General features: G+C 44.0%; 1 protein-coding gene and 1 pseudogene across 1 annotated transcript in view; both read left to right on the top strand.

The window, feature by feature from the left end:
- Positions 1–20,982, top strand: part of MAP3K5 (mitogen-activated protein kinase kinase kinase 5) — a 213,345-nt gene that overhangs the window by 169,133 nt on the left and 23,230 nt on the right. The window contains exons 19-24 of the mRNA XM_043888113.1: positions 3,812–3,969; positions 6,258–6,435; positions 7,166–7,186; positions 12,525–12,702; positions 12,793–12,961; positions 19,838–20,023. Coding sequence (XP_043744048.1) covers positions 3,812–3,969; positions 6,258–6,435; positions 7,166–7,186; positions 12,525–12,702; positions 12,793–12,961; positions 19,838–20,023 — 890 coding nt within the window. The remainder of the gene's footprint in view (positions 1–3,811; positions 3,970–6,257; positions 6,436–7,165; positions 7,187–12,524; positions 12,703–12,792; positions 12,962–19,837; positions 20,024–20,982) is intronic.
- On the top strand, positions 475–1,088 carry LOC122684169 (annotated as a pseudogene).

Below are 20,982 nucleotides of genomic sequence, written 5' to 3'. Positions count from 1 at the left end.
CAAGGGTACTGGAGTGGGTTGCCATTTCCTTCTCCAGGGGCTCTTCCCAACCCAGGGATCAAACCTGCGTCTCCTGCACTGGCAGGAGGATTCTTTACCACTGAGCCACCTGGGAAGCCCTTCGGGCAGTATTAAGCCACTAAATGCATGCTGCTGCTGCTGCTAAGTCACTTCAGTCGTGTCCAACTCTGTGCGACCCCATAGACGGCAGCCCACCAGGCTCCCCGGTCCCTGGGATTCTCCAGGCAAGAACACTGGAGTGGGTTGCAATTTCCTTCGCCAACTAAATGCATGGGTGAATGTGATGTGACACCAAGGTTTAAGCTTTTAGCTACTCTTGTACTCCCCAGGTGGTTGTAGTGGTAAAGATATTCTAAAATAGGTGATTTTAAAGTAATTTGTTGGCCTCCGGACTTCTCTGAGGCCAGCAGCCGCCCAAGCAGGGACCCGGGGCCGCGGGCTCAGCCGACTACCATGGGCTCGGTGTCAAACCAGCAGTTCCCAGGTGGCTGCGCCAAGGCGCCGGAGGAGGCGCCGGAGGACGCGGCCCGCGCGGCGGAGGAGCCGCAGCTGCTGCCTGGTGCCGGCTCTGTGAGTGGTTCAACGTGCGCATGGGGTTCGGCTTCCGGTCCATGACCGCCCGCGCAGGGGTCCCGCTCGACCCCCCGGCGGATGTCTTTGTGCGCCAGAGTAAGCTGCACATGGAGGGCTTCCGGGGCCTGAAGGAGGGTGAGGCCGTGGAGCTCACCTTTAAGAAGTCCGCCAAGGGCCTGGAATCTATCCGAGTCACCGGCCCTGGTGGGGTGTTCTGTATTGGGAGTGAAAGGCGGCCCAAAGGGAAGAATATGCAGAAACGCAGATCAAAGGGAGACAGGTGCTACAACTGTGGCGGTCTAGACCATCATGCCAAGGAATGCAAATGCCACCCCAGCCCAAGAAATGCCACTTCGTGCCAGCATCAACCATATGGTAGCCTCGTGCCCGCTGAAGGCCCAGCAAGCTCCCAGCCCCCAGGAAAGCCAGCCTACTTTCCGGAGGAGGAGGAAGAGATCCATAGCTCTGCCCTGCTCCCAGAGGCCCAGAATTGAGCCACAGTGGGTGGGGGCTATCCTTTTGTGATCAGAAAGCTTTGAGGAGCAGGCATCAATCGGCAGAGTGGAGAAAGTGGGGACAGGGTGGGCAGGGGGCAGCTGGCACTGCCATATATCTGAGGCTGGAGCCCACTGCATCACCCCCTCTTCCCTCTTGGTGGGAAGAAGGGGTGAGGCAAAGAAACTCCAGTTAGCTCTTTCCAAATGCATGTGAGGGCTTTGGGGGTTAACCCTCCCTGCATGCTTTATATGAGTCTCCACCCCCAGAATCTCCAGCTTTTGAAAGTGGCCTGGGTACGGAAGTTGTTTTGCTCTTAAAGAAGAACATGGAATAATATTTCCCATATCAGAGTGTGAAGATTAAGAAGAACAGATTGATGGACCCAACCAACAAGCCACTACATTCCATGGGAGGAAACATCTCAGGGGGGTAGCAGGGTTTTCCTCTTCTCTTCTCATAACCCCCTCTTGGGACAGAATGCTAAGAACTGTCCCAAGTAATGGATTATGATGACAGATAAAGGGGTGATTGAGGAAACAGCTGCAGACTTGCTGCTTCTAAGCTCACTCTCACCCCATTCTGGGCCAACTCAATTTTATTTATTTGCTGCCTTGGGTGACTGTACCTTGGGTCCCACTTTCTCCAGGATGCCAACTGCACTAGCTGTGTGCGAATGACGTATCTTGTGCATTTTAACTTTTTTTTTTTTTCTGTAATATAAATATTCTGGTTTTGTAAAAAAAATAAAAAATAATAAAGTAATTTGTTTATTCTAATGAAGGTATTTGAGGTATGGGTTTTAGAGTTAATACTCTCACTTGTTCTCTTTGGGTTAATGTTCACACTGGTTTGATCTTCACTATCCAGCTCTGTAAATCTCTTTATATAAAATACTGTATCATGTGCTTGTGGAGTAAATAGAGCAGATATGAACACATGGTTAAACGTGCCATTTTGGTACTTGATCTGTGGGGGATAATTAAACACAGTCATCAAATATCACTCTTTGAAGTATTATCTAATGAATCAAAACACTAATTTATTGTTAAGATATTACTTGAATTATCCAATTTTTAAAATTCATTATATTTTTGGTCAGTTGTCATTCCTGCTGAGATATTAGAACAACTTAAATTCTTCCTTTAAATCCATTTTAGATCCACAGATAATAAAAGAGTGGTAGGCTTCAGCTCATATTTTCTCAATGATCACTTGATTTTGTTTACTTTGTAAAAAATGACCACTTTGGAGGAAACTGTCAATGAAGAGAAATTGTAACAGTTTTCTACTAAGGGTAACAATTTGAGGAGCATGGTTACCTTATCCTTCACCAGGTGAAATGCTTTCTTTCAAAAATATGACTGGTTTAAGCTGAGAACAGACAGGTGAAGTTGTATGTGACCATGAGCATGAGCCATTCTCATGTAATGATGAGATCTCAAAGATAAGCCTGGTAAGATGACAAAACTTGACAAAAATAATATACTTTCACTTAAAAAAAATTACAGCCAGTTTCTAGCCTTTAATCATGGGTTTTGTAGGAACTGTTTAGAGGAAATTTGTGTAGCAGTTTTCACCTATAAATTAAGCACAGAGCATTCGTAGAAAGTGTTCCTTGTATTTATCAAAGTGTCTCTTATTGTTTATGAATAAGAAAATGCTCAAGTGGCTCTTTTGGCAAATGCTTCAGTATTTGAAATAATTTATTATGGCATCTTGGATCCTGTTTGCTGATTACATCATTTATGAGTATATCAGAAGCTGGGGACATGGCAATTATCTGTTCCTATTTGTACTCCTGACTAATTGCCGGATTTTGAGAAATCACTCCAAACTAGATATATAAATTTGGCCTCTAGTTGTAGCCAATAAGACAATTGCAAGTTAGTGTCCACTTGGGAAGTAGGAGACCGGAACTAAAACCACGGGTTCTCGGCCCCCATGTGGTGCTCTTTGCATCATACCACGCTTTTCAACTCCTTGATTCCATGAAGCCTTTTAAATTTCCTCTCTTTTTCATTCTATTCTTCTTCACTCCAGTTACTTGTTTATACAGATGGCTCATGACTCGACTTTAACCCATTAAATCTGTTATTCTGTGGACCACAGGCTCATAGCAGAAGCCATGTATGTTAGATTAACAGAGTAAAGTACAACCAAAATTATTTACATTATTTTAAACAATGGCTTTCAGAAATCTTCATGTTTTCATGTTTAAGAAATAAACATGAAAACAGAAGAACTGAGCATTCAATCAGGAATTGAGAAATTACAGACTAAGGAAATGGATGAATGACCCAGATTTTTCCTGCAAAAGATTGGAAGTATACGTAAAGGGAATCTCCATGTATTTGAAAAACTGATCACAGAAAATGTGTGTTGATGTATTTTCTGTTATTCTCAAATGACTATTAGAAGTTTTGAAGAGGTCCCAGGGAAATGATGCCTCAATTACACTCTACTGTCTAGGAAATGAGGAAGTATCTATTCATAAACAGATAATATTAGTAAGATATATTTATATCACTAGTGAAATCCATTATGACAACTACTATTTCCCCTTTTATTAGCAGCAGAGAAAACTGGGACTTAAAGAAGATGAGATACTAAAACCTGAATCATGCTTTTAAATTGTCTTATTTATGTAAATAACTTGAAACCATCGTTAGTGCATCTGTTTTCTCTTTTTAAATTCTAACTGTGTTTGAATTCTATCCAGGTACCCTCCAGTATATGGCACCAGAAATAATAGATAAAGGACCAAGAGGCTATGGGAAGGCAGCAGACATTTGGTCTCTGGGCTGCACGATCATTGAAATGGCCACTGGAAAACCACCCTTTTATGAACTGGGGGAACCACAAGCGGCTATGTTCAAGGTCATATTTCATATCTTAAATGTCCTAAAAATCAGTGGTTAAATCTCTTTACAGCTCTTGGAGTTCCATGTGTGTATGTCATATTTTTTTAAGCAAAAGGAAAGGAGCCTGAGCTAGCACAATGTAAGATCTAAAGTTAAAGTTTCACTCCCCTCAGTCAGCCTCACGTGGAGGGTCTCTCTCCACATTTCGTTTTCTCAGCTACCAAGTGAGACTCAGTGTAAGGCCTTTTGACCACCTTTTCACGATGCAGTATAAGTAACACGCCACTCCACAGAAGATGATTTAAGCCCTTTGGGAAACACAGTCTGAAAAATCTTCCACTGAGGGACATATGAAAACACTTTTTATCCATTTAGGTATTAAAGACATGTTTTCCTTTTCTCCTCTATCATTGTAGTTTGAAGTTTCCATAGATAAAAGGGTATAGTTGTTTTAAGTACATCAGCCTTAGTACATCTGTCTACTCTTCCAGCCTGTTACTCTGCCCATTAGTAACTCTTCTGGGGGCTGGGAAAGGAAGCAGCTCCAGCTCTCAAAATAGGGAGCATGTGAAATGGAAACAGCCCTGAGAGAACCTGGGGGGCACAGCGTCAGCATCCGGGGCCCGGACAGTGACCGGCCCCTGAATCCCTGCAGTCCGCTCCTGCCACTCCACTGAGCCGGAGGAATATTAAACTGAAGCCCTGTCTCCCGGGAAGTGAAGCTCCCATCTCTGCTATTCTCTGAGGCATCGGACTTTTGATTGTAATTTATTATTCCTTTCCCTGCCCCTGACCATGTTTCTAGCACTTACTCCATTTGTGAATGGCCTCTCTTATGAGGGGCCATGTCATGTCCCTGCTATGTTTGGACCGAACTTGGTTTACCTGAAGCTTGGAGACGAGCTGATGGGCTGCTGCTGATACAGAAATGAGTAGTGTAACCACACCTGAAAAAAACAATGAGAGTGTCTCAGAGATCTGCCTTTCTGGGCATGAATGGATGTCTTTCTCTTCTTGGCCAGTCTTTCAAGTTCTTACCAATCTCTGGGACTTCACTCTGAAATGTTCCTCTGTTACACATCAGTGCGGGATTATTAAGCAACATGCTTTAGAGGAGATAGCATGCTCTGGCACTGACTTGCAACATTTTAATCCAGGCTCCAACACAGTCAAGCTATTTACTGGCTTTGAGTAAATTACTTAACCTTCTTGTGCATTGGTTTCCTCATCTATAAAATGGGTAGAAAAATAGTACCTATCTAATGAAGGTTTTTGAGGAGTGAATGAGATAATATGTGAAAAGCACTTAAAACAATGTCTGATACATAATAAAGGCTTTATAATTAGTACAAATGTATCTTATCTATATAATAAGTTAATATAAGCTATTTAATAACAAAACATTTCCTTAGGAAATTTTCTCTGTACTAAATACATGAAACATCGCTGAAAGACATTAGAATGACAGCAATGAGGAAAACGTTCTCATTGTTATAAAAATACTGTTTGTTTAATTTTAAGTATTTTTAAATATCTCTTTTAAGGTAGGCAATTTGAGACAGGGAAAAACATTCACAAATCACGGCACAGGAGAAACAATACCGTCTTTAAGCCAAACAAATGAAGGTTCAAAATCCCAGCTCTGCCCTTTCATATGCATGTAACCTCACCCCTGTGAGCCTCATTTTTCTCATTGCTGTAACTGGGATCATATTTAAGCCACTGGGTTGCTAGGAGGATTTGATGAGATCTCATAAATGAAAGAAAACAAGCACGAAGCTCTGAGGACTGAATTATTATTTCATAGCGCAGTCTACTGGAGAAGGCAATGGCACCTCACTCCAGTACTCTTGCCTGGAGAGGCCCATGGACGAAGAGCCTGGTAGGCTGCAGTCCACGCGGCCACAAAGAGTCAGAGACGACTGAGCGACTTCACTTTCCCTTTTCACTTTCATGCATTGGAGAAGGAAATGGCAGCCCACTCCAGTGTTCTTGCCTGGAGAATCCCAGGGACAGGGGAGCCTGGTGGGCTGCCGTCTATGGGGTCGCACAGAGTCGGACACGACTGAAGCGACTTAGCAGCAGCAGCAGCGCTGTCTACTATCTTAAGCTAATTACTGTGCCTGTGTCATTGATAAAGTTACAAAAACACTGAAAACTTTCCATACCCTACAGAAAACAGGTCCTGTCTCACTTTGAAAAAAGCCACACGTTTGTAGCTTTTGATGAAGGAGCTTGTCTCATTAGGGGACCGAGTTATGGGATGAGATGGTTATTCAGAAGCCATGTTGTCCTGTGTCTTAGGTGGGGATGTTTAAAGTCCACCCAGAGATCCCAGAGTCCATGTCAGCAGAGGCCAAGGCGTTCATATTGAAGTGTTTCGAACCAGACCCTGACAAGAGAGACTGTGCTAACGACTTGCTTATGGATGAGTTCTTAAAAGTTTCCAGCAAAAAGAAAAAGACACAACCTAAGCTTTCAGGTATGTGGTTGCATCAAAGGGGGTGTAGGTCAGAGTCTCTAAATGCTAAACTTTTAAGATGGAAGATTTTTCCAGAGGTGAGCTAATTTGTTTAAAGGTACCACCGAAAACTGGCATCTTGAAGCTGTGTTAGCAGGAAATTCACAAATACTAGGGCCTCACACATAATGATCTTCCATCACATGGCTAGTAGGGGATTAGTATACCAGCATCTATATGTTAGCATTGCTGATACAAAGATTAAAGGACAGAAGGGGTAGAAGGTAGTTTTTTCAAACTGAAATTCCAAATTACCATTGATTGACTACAGAGTTATTAGAGGACTGTTAAGCTTCCAAACCATCCGGATAATATGTTCTTTTAATTTTAGATTGTCCAAAACACCAATTTCCTTTTAGAGACTATCATTCCAAATAATTAACGCCCCACCCCCCCCACCCCGGCCAAAAAAAAAGAAAGAGAAGATTTCCAGTTATAATAAAATAGCACTGTAAAAATATAAATTGGCTTTTTGCAATAATTTCCATAACTCATTTCAGAAAGGGAAAAAGTAAGTGATTCACTTATTGTTAGCATTTTTGGTGTCTATGTGGGATGAGATGGGCAGAATGAATGTTTGGAAAGGACATCAATCCCATTTCCAGCATTCACTTCACTTTTTGTTGATTTCTCAGTTTAATAACAAACCAAATGCATGCTTATTTTGCTGTGTTTACTTTTCTTTCCACAGCTCTTTCAGCTGGATCAAATGGTAAGTTTATTTTTATGTTGTCCTTTGGGCTGAAGCTTGGTACATCATGAAATAAGCTCTAGATTTCTTATTGGAGAGCCTCATCCTCTGCTCTTTGCTTACATGGGGTGAGGGTAGGAGGCTCCTGGGTACAAAGGATGTGTGGTTGCAAGCCTGGCTGGGTTCATTCTTTCAGAAACCCCTCAACTTTCTCTGTCATAAGACAGGCTTCTTTTGATCCTTCCTAAATGCAGGATGGTGACTCTGTTTTTGAAATCTTCAATGTGAGAGGAGTCCATGCTTTCTTAGGGGCTTCCCAGGTGGTGCTACTGGTAAAGAACCCCTGCCAATGCAAGAGACCAAAGAGACGCGGGTTCCATCCCTGGGTCGGGAAGATCCCTGGAGGAGGGCATGGCAACCCACTCCAATATTCTTGCCTAGAGAATCCCATAGACAGAGGAGCCTGGGGGGCTATAGTCCATAAGGTTGCAAACAGTTGGACACAACTGAAGCAATTAGCATGCCCACATGCTTTCTTATCTGAGAGCTAGCTGGCCACCTAACTCATTTCTTGGGGAAAATTTCAGTGCTGGACACCTTTCCCTGTCATCTTTGGTGTCCTATTTTCCTCTGACTTTAGCTGGTCAGGACTAGATGTGGTTTTGATTTTCAGTATTAGGCTTTGCAGATCATAACTAGGAAGGTTAATCTGCTCTAGGAAGATCAAGTGATGCATTTCAAGGCACAGGAAAGAAATGACCATGATTTGGGATTTTCCTAAGTTGGATGAGTTGTTGATCAAATAGACATGGGGCTCGGTGTTCATTGTGAGCATCCTGTGAGTTCTTCCACTGGCTGGGGGTAGATTTTTGCAAGTTCCTTACGTGCCTCAAAGTTAGCCCAGAGAAGAAGCCCAATAATCAGGGTTTCTTGGCCACAGCCTCTCCAGTTTTCCCCCCTCAATTCTTAGAGTCAAGAAGAACTCTGTGAAGAGGAGCCCCTCTTTTCCTCCCTTCTCCACAGTCACTGCATTTCACAAGGAGGACCCCGGGGCACTCAGCAGCCTCCCCGGCAGCTGGGTTTTGATGTCATAAAATGGGCCCTGACTTTGGACTCCAGCGGAAGTCGATGCACTTTGCACTTAGGTGGAAGCCAATTCTGATCCCAGCTGAGCCACTCTCTAAAAGCATGACAATGCAGCAATTTACTTGTTTCATCAGGCATTCTGTGCTGGGAACAATACCTACTGCACAGATTTGCTTCTGAGAACAAAATAAAAAATATATACCAAAAGAAGCTGGAGCCATGCCCAGAAGCTCAATCCATGATTGCTTCATCCCTTCCACATGGGTAGGTTTTTGTTGCAGGAAGCAGAGTCTCATCAGGCGCACATTTAAATTCTGTGAACTCAACTATACACACTTGGCAAGAGACAACTGGTGAGAGGGAATGTAAGCTGACAGTTCTGCCCACAAGCCCTCTCAGTGAGCATGTGCCTTAGAGCGAGCCTGAGGTGGAAGGTGTCCATCTGCTGACCGCTCGGTCACCTTTCCCACACACCCTCCCCACTCCGCACTCAGGGTGACTCAAGAGCATCTGGGACTCAGCTCTGGCTTTAGAGTCTTTTACTTAAGGTATTTTAGAATCTTATGATTTTGTAGAGTCAGCATTAAGAGAATGGGCATTGGAGTCAGAGCTGGGTTCATGCCTTAACTGGGTGACCCTGGAAATGACTTACCCTTAGTCACCTCATCTGTCCAGTGAGTTCAGTTAGACAAACTGCCCATGGGGCTTTGTGACAATTAAAATACAGTCACACATGTGACATGCTTAGCAACTGCCTAAGGTGGTTATTATGACTATTACTGTGGGGCTTTTCTTGCTGTGGCCTGCCCATGCCCAGTGGCTTGTTTAGTATTGTAGACCACAGTCCAGAAGTCCCCTATTCTTTCCCTAAAAACTCCCTACCTTCCTCGCTCAGAACATCTCCCAGGCCTCTTCAGTTCTCTGGATCTTTTTAATTTTGCAGTAACTTATCCATTTCTGTTCTGCCTCCTTGGCCTGAGACATTGATCTGCTTGATAGAGATGTTTCTGACAAAATTACTTATTTTAAAACCAGTATTTGATGAGAACTAGGCACCTCCTATTGTGTCAGTTCAGACTCCATCAAAATAAAATAAAAGCTTATGTTTGTTATAGAATTATAACTTCTGAGAACTGGGAAAGGCCTAAGAGTTCATCTGCTCTATTGGTTTCCAAAATATGTGTTTAGCAAAGAACTGCTTTTTAAAAAATTATGAATTCTTAAGCAGAGCTTAAAGTAACAAATAGATTCAAGGGATTAGATCTGATAGAGTGCCTGAAGAACTATGGACGGAGGTTCATGACATTGTGCAGGAGGCAGTGATCAAGACCATCCCCAAGAAAAAGAATTGCAAAAAGGCAGAATGGTTGTCTGAGCAGGCCTTACAAATATCTGAGAAAAGAAGAGAAGCTAAAGGCAAAGGAGAGAAGGAAAGATATACCCATTTGAATGCATAGTTCCAAAGACTAGCAAGGAGAGATAAGAAAGCCTTCCTCAGTGATTACTGCAAATAAATAGAGGAAAACAATAGAATGGGAAAGACTAGAGATCTCTTCAAGAAAATTAGAGATACCAAGGGAAAATGTCATGCAAAGATGGGCATAATAAAGGACAGAAATGGTATGGACCTAACAGAAGCAGAAGATATTAAGAAGAGTTGGCAAGAATACACAGAACTACACAAAAAAGATCTTCATGACACAGATAACCATGATGGTGTGATTACTCACTTAGAGCCAGATATCCTGAAATGTGAAGTCAAGTGGGCCTTAGGAAGCATCACTACAAACAAAGCCAGTGGAGGTGATGGAATTCCAGTTGAGCTATTTCAAATCCTAAAAAATGACGCTGTGAAAGAGCTGCAATCAATATGCCAGCAAATTTGAAAAACTCAGCAGTGGCCACAGGACTGGAAAAGGTCAGTTTTCATTCCAATCCCAAAGAAAGGCAATGCTGAAGAATATTCAAACTACTGCACAATTTCACTCATCTCACATGCTAGCAAAGTAATGCTAAAAATTCTCCAAGCCAGGCTTTAACAGTACATGAATTATGAACTTCCAGATGTTGAAGATGGATTTAGAAAAGGCAGAGGAACCAGGGATCAATTTGCCAACAACCACTGGATCATCAAAATAGGAAGAGAGTTCCAGAAAAACATCTGCTTTATTGACTATGCCAAAGCCTTTGACTACGTGGATCACAACAAACTGTGGAAAATTCTGAAAGAGACAGGAATACCAGGTCACCTGACCTGCCTCCTGAAAAACCTGTATGCAGGTCAAGAAACAACAGTCAGAACCAGACATGGAACAACAGACTGGTTCCAAACCAGGAAAGGAGTACGTCAAGGCTGTATATTGTCACCCTGCTTATTTAACTTATATGCAGAGTACATCATGCAGTACTTTTTTCCAGTAGTCATGTATGGATATGAGAATTGGACTATAAAGAAAGCTGAGTGCTGAAGAATTGATGTCTTTGAACAGTGGTGTTGAAGAAGACTCTTGAGAGTTCTTTGAACTGCAAGAAGATCCAACCAGTCAACCCTTAAGGAAATCAGTCCTAAATATTCATTGGAAGGACTAATGCTGAAGCTGAAATTCCAATACTTTGGCCATCTGACTCGAAGAACTGACTCACTGGAAAAGACCCTGATGCTGGGAAAGGTTGAAGATGGGAGGAGAAGGGGACAACAGAGGATGAGATGGTTGGACGCCATCACTGACTTGATGGACATGAGTTTGAGTAAGCTCCAGGAGTTGGTGATGGACAGGGAAGCCTGGTGTGCTGCAGTCCATGGGGTCTCAAAGAGTCAGACACGACTGAGCAACTGAACTGAACTGAATTCCTAATGTTAGCAAATTGGACTGCGAGGAGATCAAACCAGTCAATCCTAAAAGAAATCAGTCCTGAATATTCATTGGAGGACTGATGCTGAAGCTGAAGCTCCAATATTTTGGCCACTTGATGTGAAGAACTAACTCATTGGAAAAGACCCTGATGGAAAGATCGAAGGCAGGCAGAAAAGGGGACAACAGAGGATAAGATGGTTGGGTGGCATCACTGACTTGCTGGACATGAGTTTGAGCACGCTCTGGGAGTTGGTGATGGACAGGGAGGCCTTGTGTGCTACAGTCCATGGGGTCTGACTCAGTTGTACATGACTGAGTGACTGAACTGAACTGAAGCAGAGCTCTGATATATGACTGAAGGAGCATGGTTGTTTTAGGTAAAACAGGGTTGGAACCTGTGTTCTAGGATCACAGAAATCTACCCACTCACCCCATCCAAGGCAGCCCTGAGAAATAGGTGGACCTTAAACTTCTAAGGAGCACAGTTTATCGGTTATGAATCTGGTCCTTTATTTTATACATGTGAAAAACTAAGACTCAGAAATGACCTTCCTAAATTCTAGTGGGTCTGTGTGTGCTGACGTGTCCAACTCTTTAGACTGTAGCCCGCCAGGCTCCTGTGTCCCTGGGGTTCTCCAGGCAAGAATACTGGAGTGGGTTGCCATGCCCTCCTCCAGGGGATCTTCCCCATCCCAGGATCGAACCAGCATCTCTTGCATGTCCCACGTTGGCAAGCAGATCGTTTAGCACTGCACCACCTGGGAAGCTCCTGAAGTCTAATAGGTGGACGATAAAAACAAATGTTCTGAGAGAGCATCATTGAAACAAGTATACTATCAAGGGTGAAACAGATCACCAGCCCAGGTTGGATGCATGAGACAAGTGCTCAGGGCTGGTGCACTGGGAAGACCCAGAGGGATGGGATGGAGAGGGAGGCGGGAGGGGGGATCAGGATGGGGAACACATGTAACTCCATGGCTGATTCATGTCAATGTATGGCAAAAACCACAACAATATTGTAAAGTAATTAGCCTCCAACTAATAAAAATAAATGGGAAAAAAAAAAAGAGTTTTCATGCAGCAACTAAAGATCCCATTTGCTGCAACTAAGACCCAGAACAGTCAAATACATAAATAAATATCTTAAAAAAAAAAGGGCTGAGAACCCAGACCTGCTGGGCCTGGTGCCTCCTCCAGTTTCATGCCCCTGAGATAGTTCTTGCAGGGTCTAGGAGGCCCTTTCCTCACCGACCTCCTGCAGGGATTCCTCTGGGGAACCGTGGTCCCAAGGCCAGCCCGTGATGTTGCATAGCGCGGCTGCTCGCTGGGATGAGGCCCTTGACAAGCATCCTGCTGTCTCGTGTTGGGTGCGCACGTCTCTGGGAGCCTCACTGTCTCATGCCCCCTCTGACACGCAGAGTACCTCCGGAGTATCTCCTTGCCAGTGCCTGTCCTGGTGGAGGACACAAGCAGCAGCAGCGAATACGGCTCCGTCTCCCCCGACACGGAGTTAAAGGTGGACCCCTTCTCCTTCAAAACAAGAGCCAAGTCCTGTGGAGAGAAGGACGTCAAAGGCATACGGACGCTGTTTCTGGGGTAAAGACCTGACTTCGCTGGGGTGAGGGACGTATGTGGGGTGTCATTTGATAACAGGGATGGTAACATGTGCTGCCTGAATTATTGCAGCATCCCTGATGAAAATTTTGAAGACCACAGTGCTCCGCCTTCTCCAGAGGAAAAAGATTCCGGCTTCTTCATGCTGAGGAAGGACAGTGAGAGACGGGCCACACTTCACAGGATTCTGACCGAAGACCAAGACAAAGTTGTGAGAAACTTGATGGAATCCCTGGCTCAGGTAAAAGCCGTTATATGGAGACTTCATTTCCCCAGAGTTGACTTTTTCTTTTCTTGACTCTGCTGACTCTTTGCTATGGCGCTGGGGCTTTTTTTTTTAGTTGTGGTACATGGGCTTAGTTGCCCCTCAGCATGTGGAATTTTAGTTACCCAACCAGGGATCGAACCCACGTCCCCTGACCTGGAAGGTGGAGTCCTAGCCACTGGACCACCGAGAAGTCCACTTGGACCTGTCTCAGATGATGTGAAGACATGAAGAAGTTTCCACCTCCTGATGACAAAACAAACCTACCACGGGGGGTAGGCAGAATCCCTAACGCAGAAACTGTGTTTTAGAACATAGGTTGTTTTTGCATCAGGCTTCCCTGGTGGCTCAGACGGGAAAGAATCCACCTGCAATGTTGGAGACCTGGTTCCGTCTCTAGGTTGGGACAATCCCCAGGAGAGGGGAATGGTACCCACTCCAGTATTCTTGCCTGGAGAATTACTTGGACAGAGGAGCCTGATGGGCTGCAGTCCATGGGACTGCAAAGAGTCAGACACAATTGAGCGACTGACACTCACTTTCCACTTATTTTTAAGTCAGAAGCAAAATGTTGATGAAGTTCTGGCGGGTCCCTGCAAATCTTTTCACCCTTCATTCATTTATTCATTTAGACAATAAACATCCACTGAGACACGTGAATTGCTTCCCGCCGTTAGCATGAGACCACCTGCCATTGGCTCCTCTGAGCATTTGGGAAACCTCACTTACTCAACAGAGACCCCTGTGCTTGGAGGGCTCCAGTCAAGAATAGGGAGATAGGCAATAATAAGTAAATGATCTAGGGTGGTAAGAGGCCATACATGCTACCAAAAAAACCAAAGCTGGGCAAACTCTGTTCCCTGGTGTATTTGTTTGCTGAGCTGCCATAATAAAATACGTTAGACTCAGTAGCTTGAACATCAGGGAATTTTTCTCTCTCACGGTTCTGGAAGCTGAAAGTCTAAAACTGGGGTGTTGGCAGGTTTGGTTTCTCCTGAGGCTTCTCTGCTAGGCTTGCAGGCGGCCACTTTCTGTGTCCTCACCTGCCCTTTTTTCTCTGTGTGCCGGGAGTGTCTCTTCTTCCTCTTACAAGAGCACTAATCCTGTTGGATTAGGGCCCCACCCTTATGATCTCAACCTTAGTTATCTCCTAAATACCCTGTCTCCAAATACAGTCACCTTGAGGGATTAGGACTTCAACACATGAATTGGGGGATGGGGGAAATGGCACAGTTTCATCCTAATACCTGGAGAAATGTATTCCCTGGGATTCTGCTTATAGAAATGCGGAAGAATGCCCTCCTAACCCTGTCCTAGTGGAGGCAGGGTGTCCACCACCTCTACACTGCAGGTGATGCTTGCTTGCCTGGAGCAGAGCTCAGGCCTCCTCTGAGTATAAAACTCCCCAGACATACCTGGCCCAGACATCACACTTGCATCCTCTCTCAGTTCTATGGGTGTCAGGGACTTGTGAACCTGCTTCAGCACCTGTGGTCACCAGCTGTCTTCCATGATCACCATGATGACATGTAATTTCTCTCCTCGCTTCTGTCCTAGGAGAACAGCTGCAAAAAGGGTGAAGCTGGAGGGATCAGGTCAAGTTTTCATCTCAGTCCAGTACTTTACCTGGTCTCAGCTTTTATTAGAATGTAAATGAAGCCAGGCTGTCTCTTTCTCAGCTCTTGCTATATAGCCCTTGCTTGTCTTTATCTTGAGAAGCCCCTGAAATTTCTCTGCCGATTCCACCACCTCAGGAATTCTCTATTATTCACGTCTTTAGATTCCATAGGAAGAGCTGAAACACCATGTGTGTGTCATCAGGGTCTCTGGGTACAGGGAAAACTGACATCTATGTGTTCTGGGAAAACTTCTGATGAGTCCTAAAGGGAAGCTGCATGGAGTGAGCAGGGAGTCTGAGGCCCTGAAAGGAGGTGCTCTGGGTGAGGGACAGCCAAGTTCTGAATTGGAAGTGGAATGAGTGCTAAGCATGCCACAGAGGAATCTGGAGATGTGGCTGAGATGGGAGTAGTCTGGAACCTGTAGCTGTCACTCATGTCTTTCCATCTGCTCACTGTGGTCATTCAAGGACTGAGAATCAGATGATGTAAGATAAAGAAGCAGAACCAAGTTTAGAAGGAAGGAGCAACTGTGCAGTAATTGGAGGTCATTCATTCAACAAATATTTATTGAGCATCTACTAGATGCCAGGCATCCCCCCATCTATGTGCTGGGTATGCTAGGACACCATAGTGAACAAAATGAGAAAAAATAGATGCATCCCATTGAAGCTGACATTCTTGTAGAGCAAGAAAAGCAATAAAAATGTACTAAGTGCATAGTTGAATATATCATAGTTAAATATATAGTTAAGTGTTATTATATACTATGTATGTTACATATATGTTACTATATATGTTAAATATATCATGTGTGTGTGTCTGCTTAGTTGCTTAGTTGTGTCCGACTCTTTGCAACCCCATGGACTGTAGCCCGCCAGGCTCTTCTGTCCATGGGATTCTCCAGGCAAGAATACTGGAGTGGGTTGCCATGCCCTCCTCCAGGGGAACTTCCCAACCCAGGGATCGAACCCAGGTCTCCCACATTGCAGGCGGATTCTTTACTGTCTGAGACACCAGGGAAACCCAAATATATAGTAATAATAGCAAATACTTTCTGTGGGCCAGATATTGTTCTTAGTAGTTCCTGTGTCTCTACTCACTCAGCTCCTTGTGACCACAGTCCTGCCGCAAAAGTTCTGTTAGTCTCCTCATTTTGCACAGAGGAGGTACAGAGGCGTTGAGTAACTCACAGAAGCCACACAGCCCTAAATGATGGAATTGGGATTTGGACCCAGGCAGTCTGGCTCCAGGGACTGTGCTGTCTAGAACCACACTGCTGTCCCTCCTGCTCCACCAGAGGGTGGCAGGTCCTGGGAGAAACACATGCAGCAGAGGAGGGGACGGGGTTTGGGTTTGGGAGAAGGAATCGCCAGTAGCTGCTGTGGCGTGAAGGCTTCTGTTTTAGGTCAGTACACGGAACCCAGTGATGCTTAAATCTCACGATCATCCCCCGTGGGTGTGCTCTCCTAACACAGAAAAGTGTCTGCTTTGATTCATGTCATGGTCTCAGCCCTCAGCAGAGAGCCTAGCAGGAGACTGTGCTTCCATGACTGTGCTGAAATTCCTAAATTTTGGAGTTGGTTAATCCTATTCAAGGCTTCCCTGGTGGCTCAGACGGTAAAGTGTCTGCCTACCATGTGGGAAGCCCCGGGTTAGATCCCTGGGTGGGGAAGGTCCTCTGGAGAAGGAAATGACAATCCACTCCAGTGTTCTTGCCTGGAAAATCCCAGGGACGGCGGAGCCTGCTGGGCTGCCGTCTTTGGGGTTGCAAAGAGTAGGACACGACCGAGCGACTTCACTTCCCTTCACTTCAATCCTATTCAAGTGTTTGTGACTTCCTAGTGTTTTAAGAATGCTTGAACGTTCTGTAAAAAAGAGAAAAGGAAAGAAAAGCCTAAAAGTGACTGCCAGAAGGCTTGCCTCAGTGCACCAGTATGAAGTGACCAGTATGATTCTGACCAGAAACTGCTGGTCACAGTTGCTTAGTAAATCCAGAATTGTCAAGTGAGATATAGGGTCCTTCTGACGGTGACTGCTGCAGATGCTGTGAATCCTTTCCTGGGGCATCCCATGGTGATCTTGTAATAGAGCAGGTCCCCACCCAGGTTTACTGCTGGTTCAGACAGCTAATTGAGGCAGTAGAAGGTAATGATTAGGAGCTTGGGTTCAGCCTCAACTTGACTCTGAGGCCTGATTCTACCACTTAAAGGCTATGTGATTTGAACAAGTTAGTTAACCTCTCTGAGGCTGAATTTCCTAATCCATAAAATTGAGGAAACAATGGAGTTAGTCACCGTAGCAAAGGGTTGCTACGGGGAGTAACTAAGATCATGAATCATGAGACAATAATAGGGAGAATTCCATAAATGTTAACTATTATTGTTGATATCATCATCATCAAGAAGTTATCTAGTATCTGATTTTTTTCAATGACCAGATGGAAATGTATTTTCATTGTATTAAATATTTCTAGATACATCTTTACATTTAAGCCTGCCCCTTTATGACAAGGCTGAAGTGTAGATCCTCAAAGTGTGGCCCATGAAAGCACTTTCAATCTGTAACATCCTTCTGAAACCCACTCATCACTTTGAAGGAGTTTAAGGACAAAGAAGGCAGAGCCCCTTTGCCAGAGAATCTAGGATGGTCCTCTTGAATGTTCAGGAAAGGCACCCTGTCAGATGCTACCTTCTGATACTGAATCATAAAGGCATGTTAATGAGTACACGTGGGGAGGCAGGCTTGAGAACAGAAACAACCATTATTATGACTATTATGTAGGTGATGAAATTCCCCAGATGAAAAACATTTCCCAGGGTAGATAGTGTTCCTTTGTAGGACAGGGACAGTGACATCAAAAACCCAGCAGGAGCCTGTTTTTCTGTTGAGAAAACAAAGCAAATGTCCAAAAGAATGTTTGCTGTTTAAACTGCTGGCAAACATGTAACTGATTTTTCACTAAGATAAGCTTCCAATTCCTAAATAGCACACATTTTTCTTCTCAAACATATTTTCATGTTTTTATGATATTGCCTGTGAATCTTTACTTTGAGTGTAATTTAGTTTGTGGCAAGAAAAGAAACAAAGTTTAAAACTGTTCCCTGTCTGATTTTCAAATATTCCCTTAATGATAGCTTTCAAGCTTTTCAATATAATCTTTTCTCATCAAAGCATAAGCATGAGAGGGCGCTCCCAAATGAAAGTAGATTGAGAGAACGAACTTGATGGGGCATTTCTCTTTTATTTTAACAGGCTCCTAGAAATTGTCATTTTCAAAGCCCAGTTGAGGAATTTGATTTTAATGATGCAGTAACAAAATACACAATACAAGCTAGAAATGAGGATAATAAAAATCCCTTTCTTTCTTAAAGTTAGATGAGGATCAGTAGCATTCTACTGTGTTTCCTTTAAGTAATAACGTTTCTTGCTCAAAGGAGAAGTTCAACTTGAAGAAGGGAATTTGTTTAAATATTTAATTTTTAATATGTGAAGTCATCCATTTGGTCCATTCTTATTACTGATTGCCTTATTGGTGTGTAAGGAATGGTTTCCAGGATAAAGTTTGAAGCAAGCTCCTTTTAATAGCAAAATGTTTTATATGTTTTTATTGTTAATTAATTTTTATTGGAGTATAGTATCTTTACAATATTATGTTAGCTTCTACTGCACAGCAGAATCAATCAGCTATACATATACATACGTGTGCATGCTCAGTCGCGTCTGATTCTTTGTGACCCCATGGACTATCGCCCGCCTGGCTCCTCTGTCTATGGGATTCTCCAGGCAAGAATGCTGGGTTGGGTTGTCACTTCCTACTCAAGGGGATCTTCCCAACCCAGGGATCAAACCCACGTCTCTTGCATCTCCTGCATAGGCAGGTGGAGTCTTTACTCCTGTGCCACCTGGGAAGCCCACATATACATATTTTCCCTTCGTTTTGAGTTTCCCTCCCATTTAGGATACCGTGAGTGAAGTAGGTCAGAAAAAGAAAAACAAATATCATATATTAATGAATATATCTAAAACATGGTATAGATGACCTCATTTGCAAAGCAGAAATAGAGACAAAGACTTGGAGAGCAAATGTATGGATACTGAGGGGTAGGCAGGGTTGGTATGAATTGGGAGATTGGGATTGATACATATACACTATTGATACTGACAACTGATGCTTGTCAATCAATCAATATATCTATATTGATATAGACAACTGATGCTAGCTGCTTTTGATTGCAAAGAATTGATGTGTTTTAAGGGCACTTGATGGACTGCAAGGAGATCCAACCAGTCCATCATAAAGGAGATCAGTCCTGGGTGTGCATTGGAAGGACTGATCCTGAAGCTGAAACTCCAGTACTTTGGCCCCTCATGCAAAGAGTTGACTCATTGGAAAAGACCCTGATGCTTGGAGGGATTGGGGGCAGGAGGAGAAGGGGATGACAGAGGATGAGATGGCTGGATGGCATCACTGACTTGATGGACATGAGTTTGAGTAAACTCCAGGAGTTGGTGATGGACAGGGAAGCCTGGCGTGCTGCGATTCATGGGGTCGCAAAGAGTCGGACACGACTGAGAGACTGAACTGAACCTAACTGAAAGGGCCCTTGATGGACTAGGAACATGTTGGCAGACACATGGATTCTCAGCGTCTCGCGGAGCCTCACAGAGACAGAAACTGGAGTGTAATTCCAAGGCCTTCAAGGCCCTCAGTCTGTGCTTCTCTGGCTTGGTTGCTGCTGGCACCCGTTTCCGTCTGCTTCTCTCTCCACCAATCGTCCTTCTCACCTCTGTTCCTTGTGCTTCCTTATAACTCGATGTACTCTCACCCTGTTTTATGACTTCTCTCTCTGGGCAGACTTTGAGCCTGAGATCCTATGGCTTGTTGCCTGAATCTCTCTTTAGCTCCCAATTAAAATTTCTGAAAGTGGAATTTCAGTCTCTGCCTGTCCCTGTTTGTCCATCTGACTACATCACGACTGTTGGACAGTGTATGCGGTGGGTTTCTTTCCTTCCCAAGGACTTCTCTTTCCTTTCTTTTTTTTTTTTTTTTTTTGCAGGGGGACAAGCCATAGTTTAAATATGGCTGTTCCCCCTTAGCAGGGGGCTATTGATACCATGTATAAAAAAAGTCCAGTTCTTCTCAACAGGGGCTATGAGGGCGGCAGGCCCGTGGCTGAAACATCCAGTACAGAAATATCTGACCGACTGATAGACTGTTGGTTACTATTCACAGGGGGCTGAAGAACCTAAACTAAAATGGGAGCACATCACAACTCTCGTCGCAAGCCTCAGAGAATTCGTGAGGTCCACGGACCGGAAGATCATAGCCACCACCCTGTCCAAGCTGAAGCTGGAGCTGGACTTCGACAGCCACGGTATCAGTCAGGTCCAGGTGGTGCTCTTTGGTTTTCAAGATGCTGTAAGTATGATGCTTTGCCCATGTTTTCCCAGGCACTTCAGCTAAAATTAGTCAGAAAAAACAGGATAAAAACATAAGCTCTGTTGCCTTTTCTTTATTTAATCATTGCCATGAGTTCTCTTCTCTTTAGAACATGAGTAAGTATGAGATGGTTGCCTCTCTGTGTGCCTCGAAACACTAGCTTTGTTTGTTATATAATCTGGTATCTCCCCCAGGTTAGATACACATAAAATGGAACACCGTGGAAAATAACAACACTCACAGACATCTCCCATGGCTGCACTTTGTTCTTATGAAATCATGTAGTTGGTCACTATTTATTTTGATGATTTTAGCAACAGAGCACTCTTCAGTCCTGCACTTTCTATTATATATGAAAAATGCCATCTAGTGGTCACTCGGAAAAATGTAACCGTACTGATCAGAATGATCAAATTTTTCCCCCCTTGCTCTGTTTTCCAAACAGAACATTTTTGACATGCTTGTTTAATAAATATTCACTACTTCCTAGCCAGCAATATACTTTGGAGTACAGGGCTTCACTGGATAAAAGTTAATCCACAGGCTCTGGTGAGAGATCACTGACCGTGCCTTGCTCTCACAGCGAGTTGCTACGCAACACAAACTTGAAGCCAGTTTTCCAGAAGCCTGATTCAAACCATATGTGATATCCTTGCATGAGACTTGCCTGTGGAACTTGTACCAAAAAAAGCCTAAAGTCCCTCCCAGAAGCCCTTACAAGTGACTGCGGGAGACAGAAATAAGAGAGTTCCCAAGGTGCTGGCCCTGTGAATAGGGAAGCACTTTGCATCATTTTAGGTAAACTCCCCAAATTGCCTCAGTCCTAATGAGTTTATTGCTGCTCCCTAGAAGATGTCTTGGCAGTTGCATTTGGTGCATCAAAAGATCCCAGATTTAAAACTAAACTGTAATCCTTCAGTGAGCTCTTGCTCCCTGGA

Source organism: Cervus elaphus, chromosome 26 (genome assembly GCF_910594005.1).
Source record: "Cervus elaphus chromosome 26, mCerEla1.1, whole genome shotgun sequence".
Lineage (NCBI taxonomy): Eukaryota > Metazoa > Chordata > Mammalia > Artiodactyla > Cervidae > Cervus > Cervus elaphus.
The sequence above is the reverse complement of the archived record's forward strand: the minus strand, read 5'-3'. Positions and strand labels throughout refer to the sequence as shown.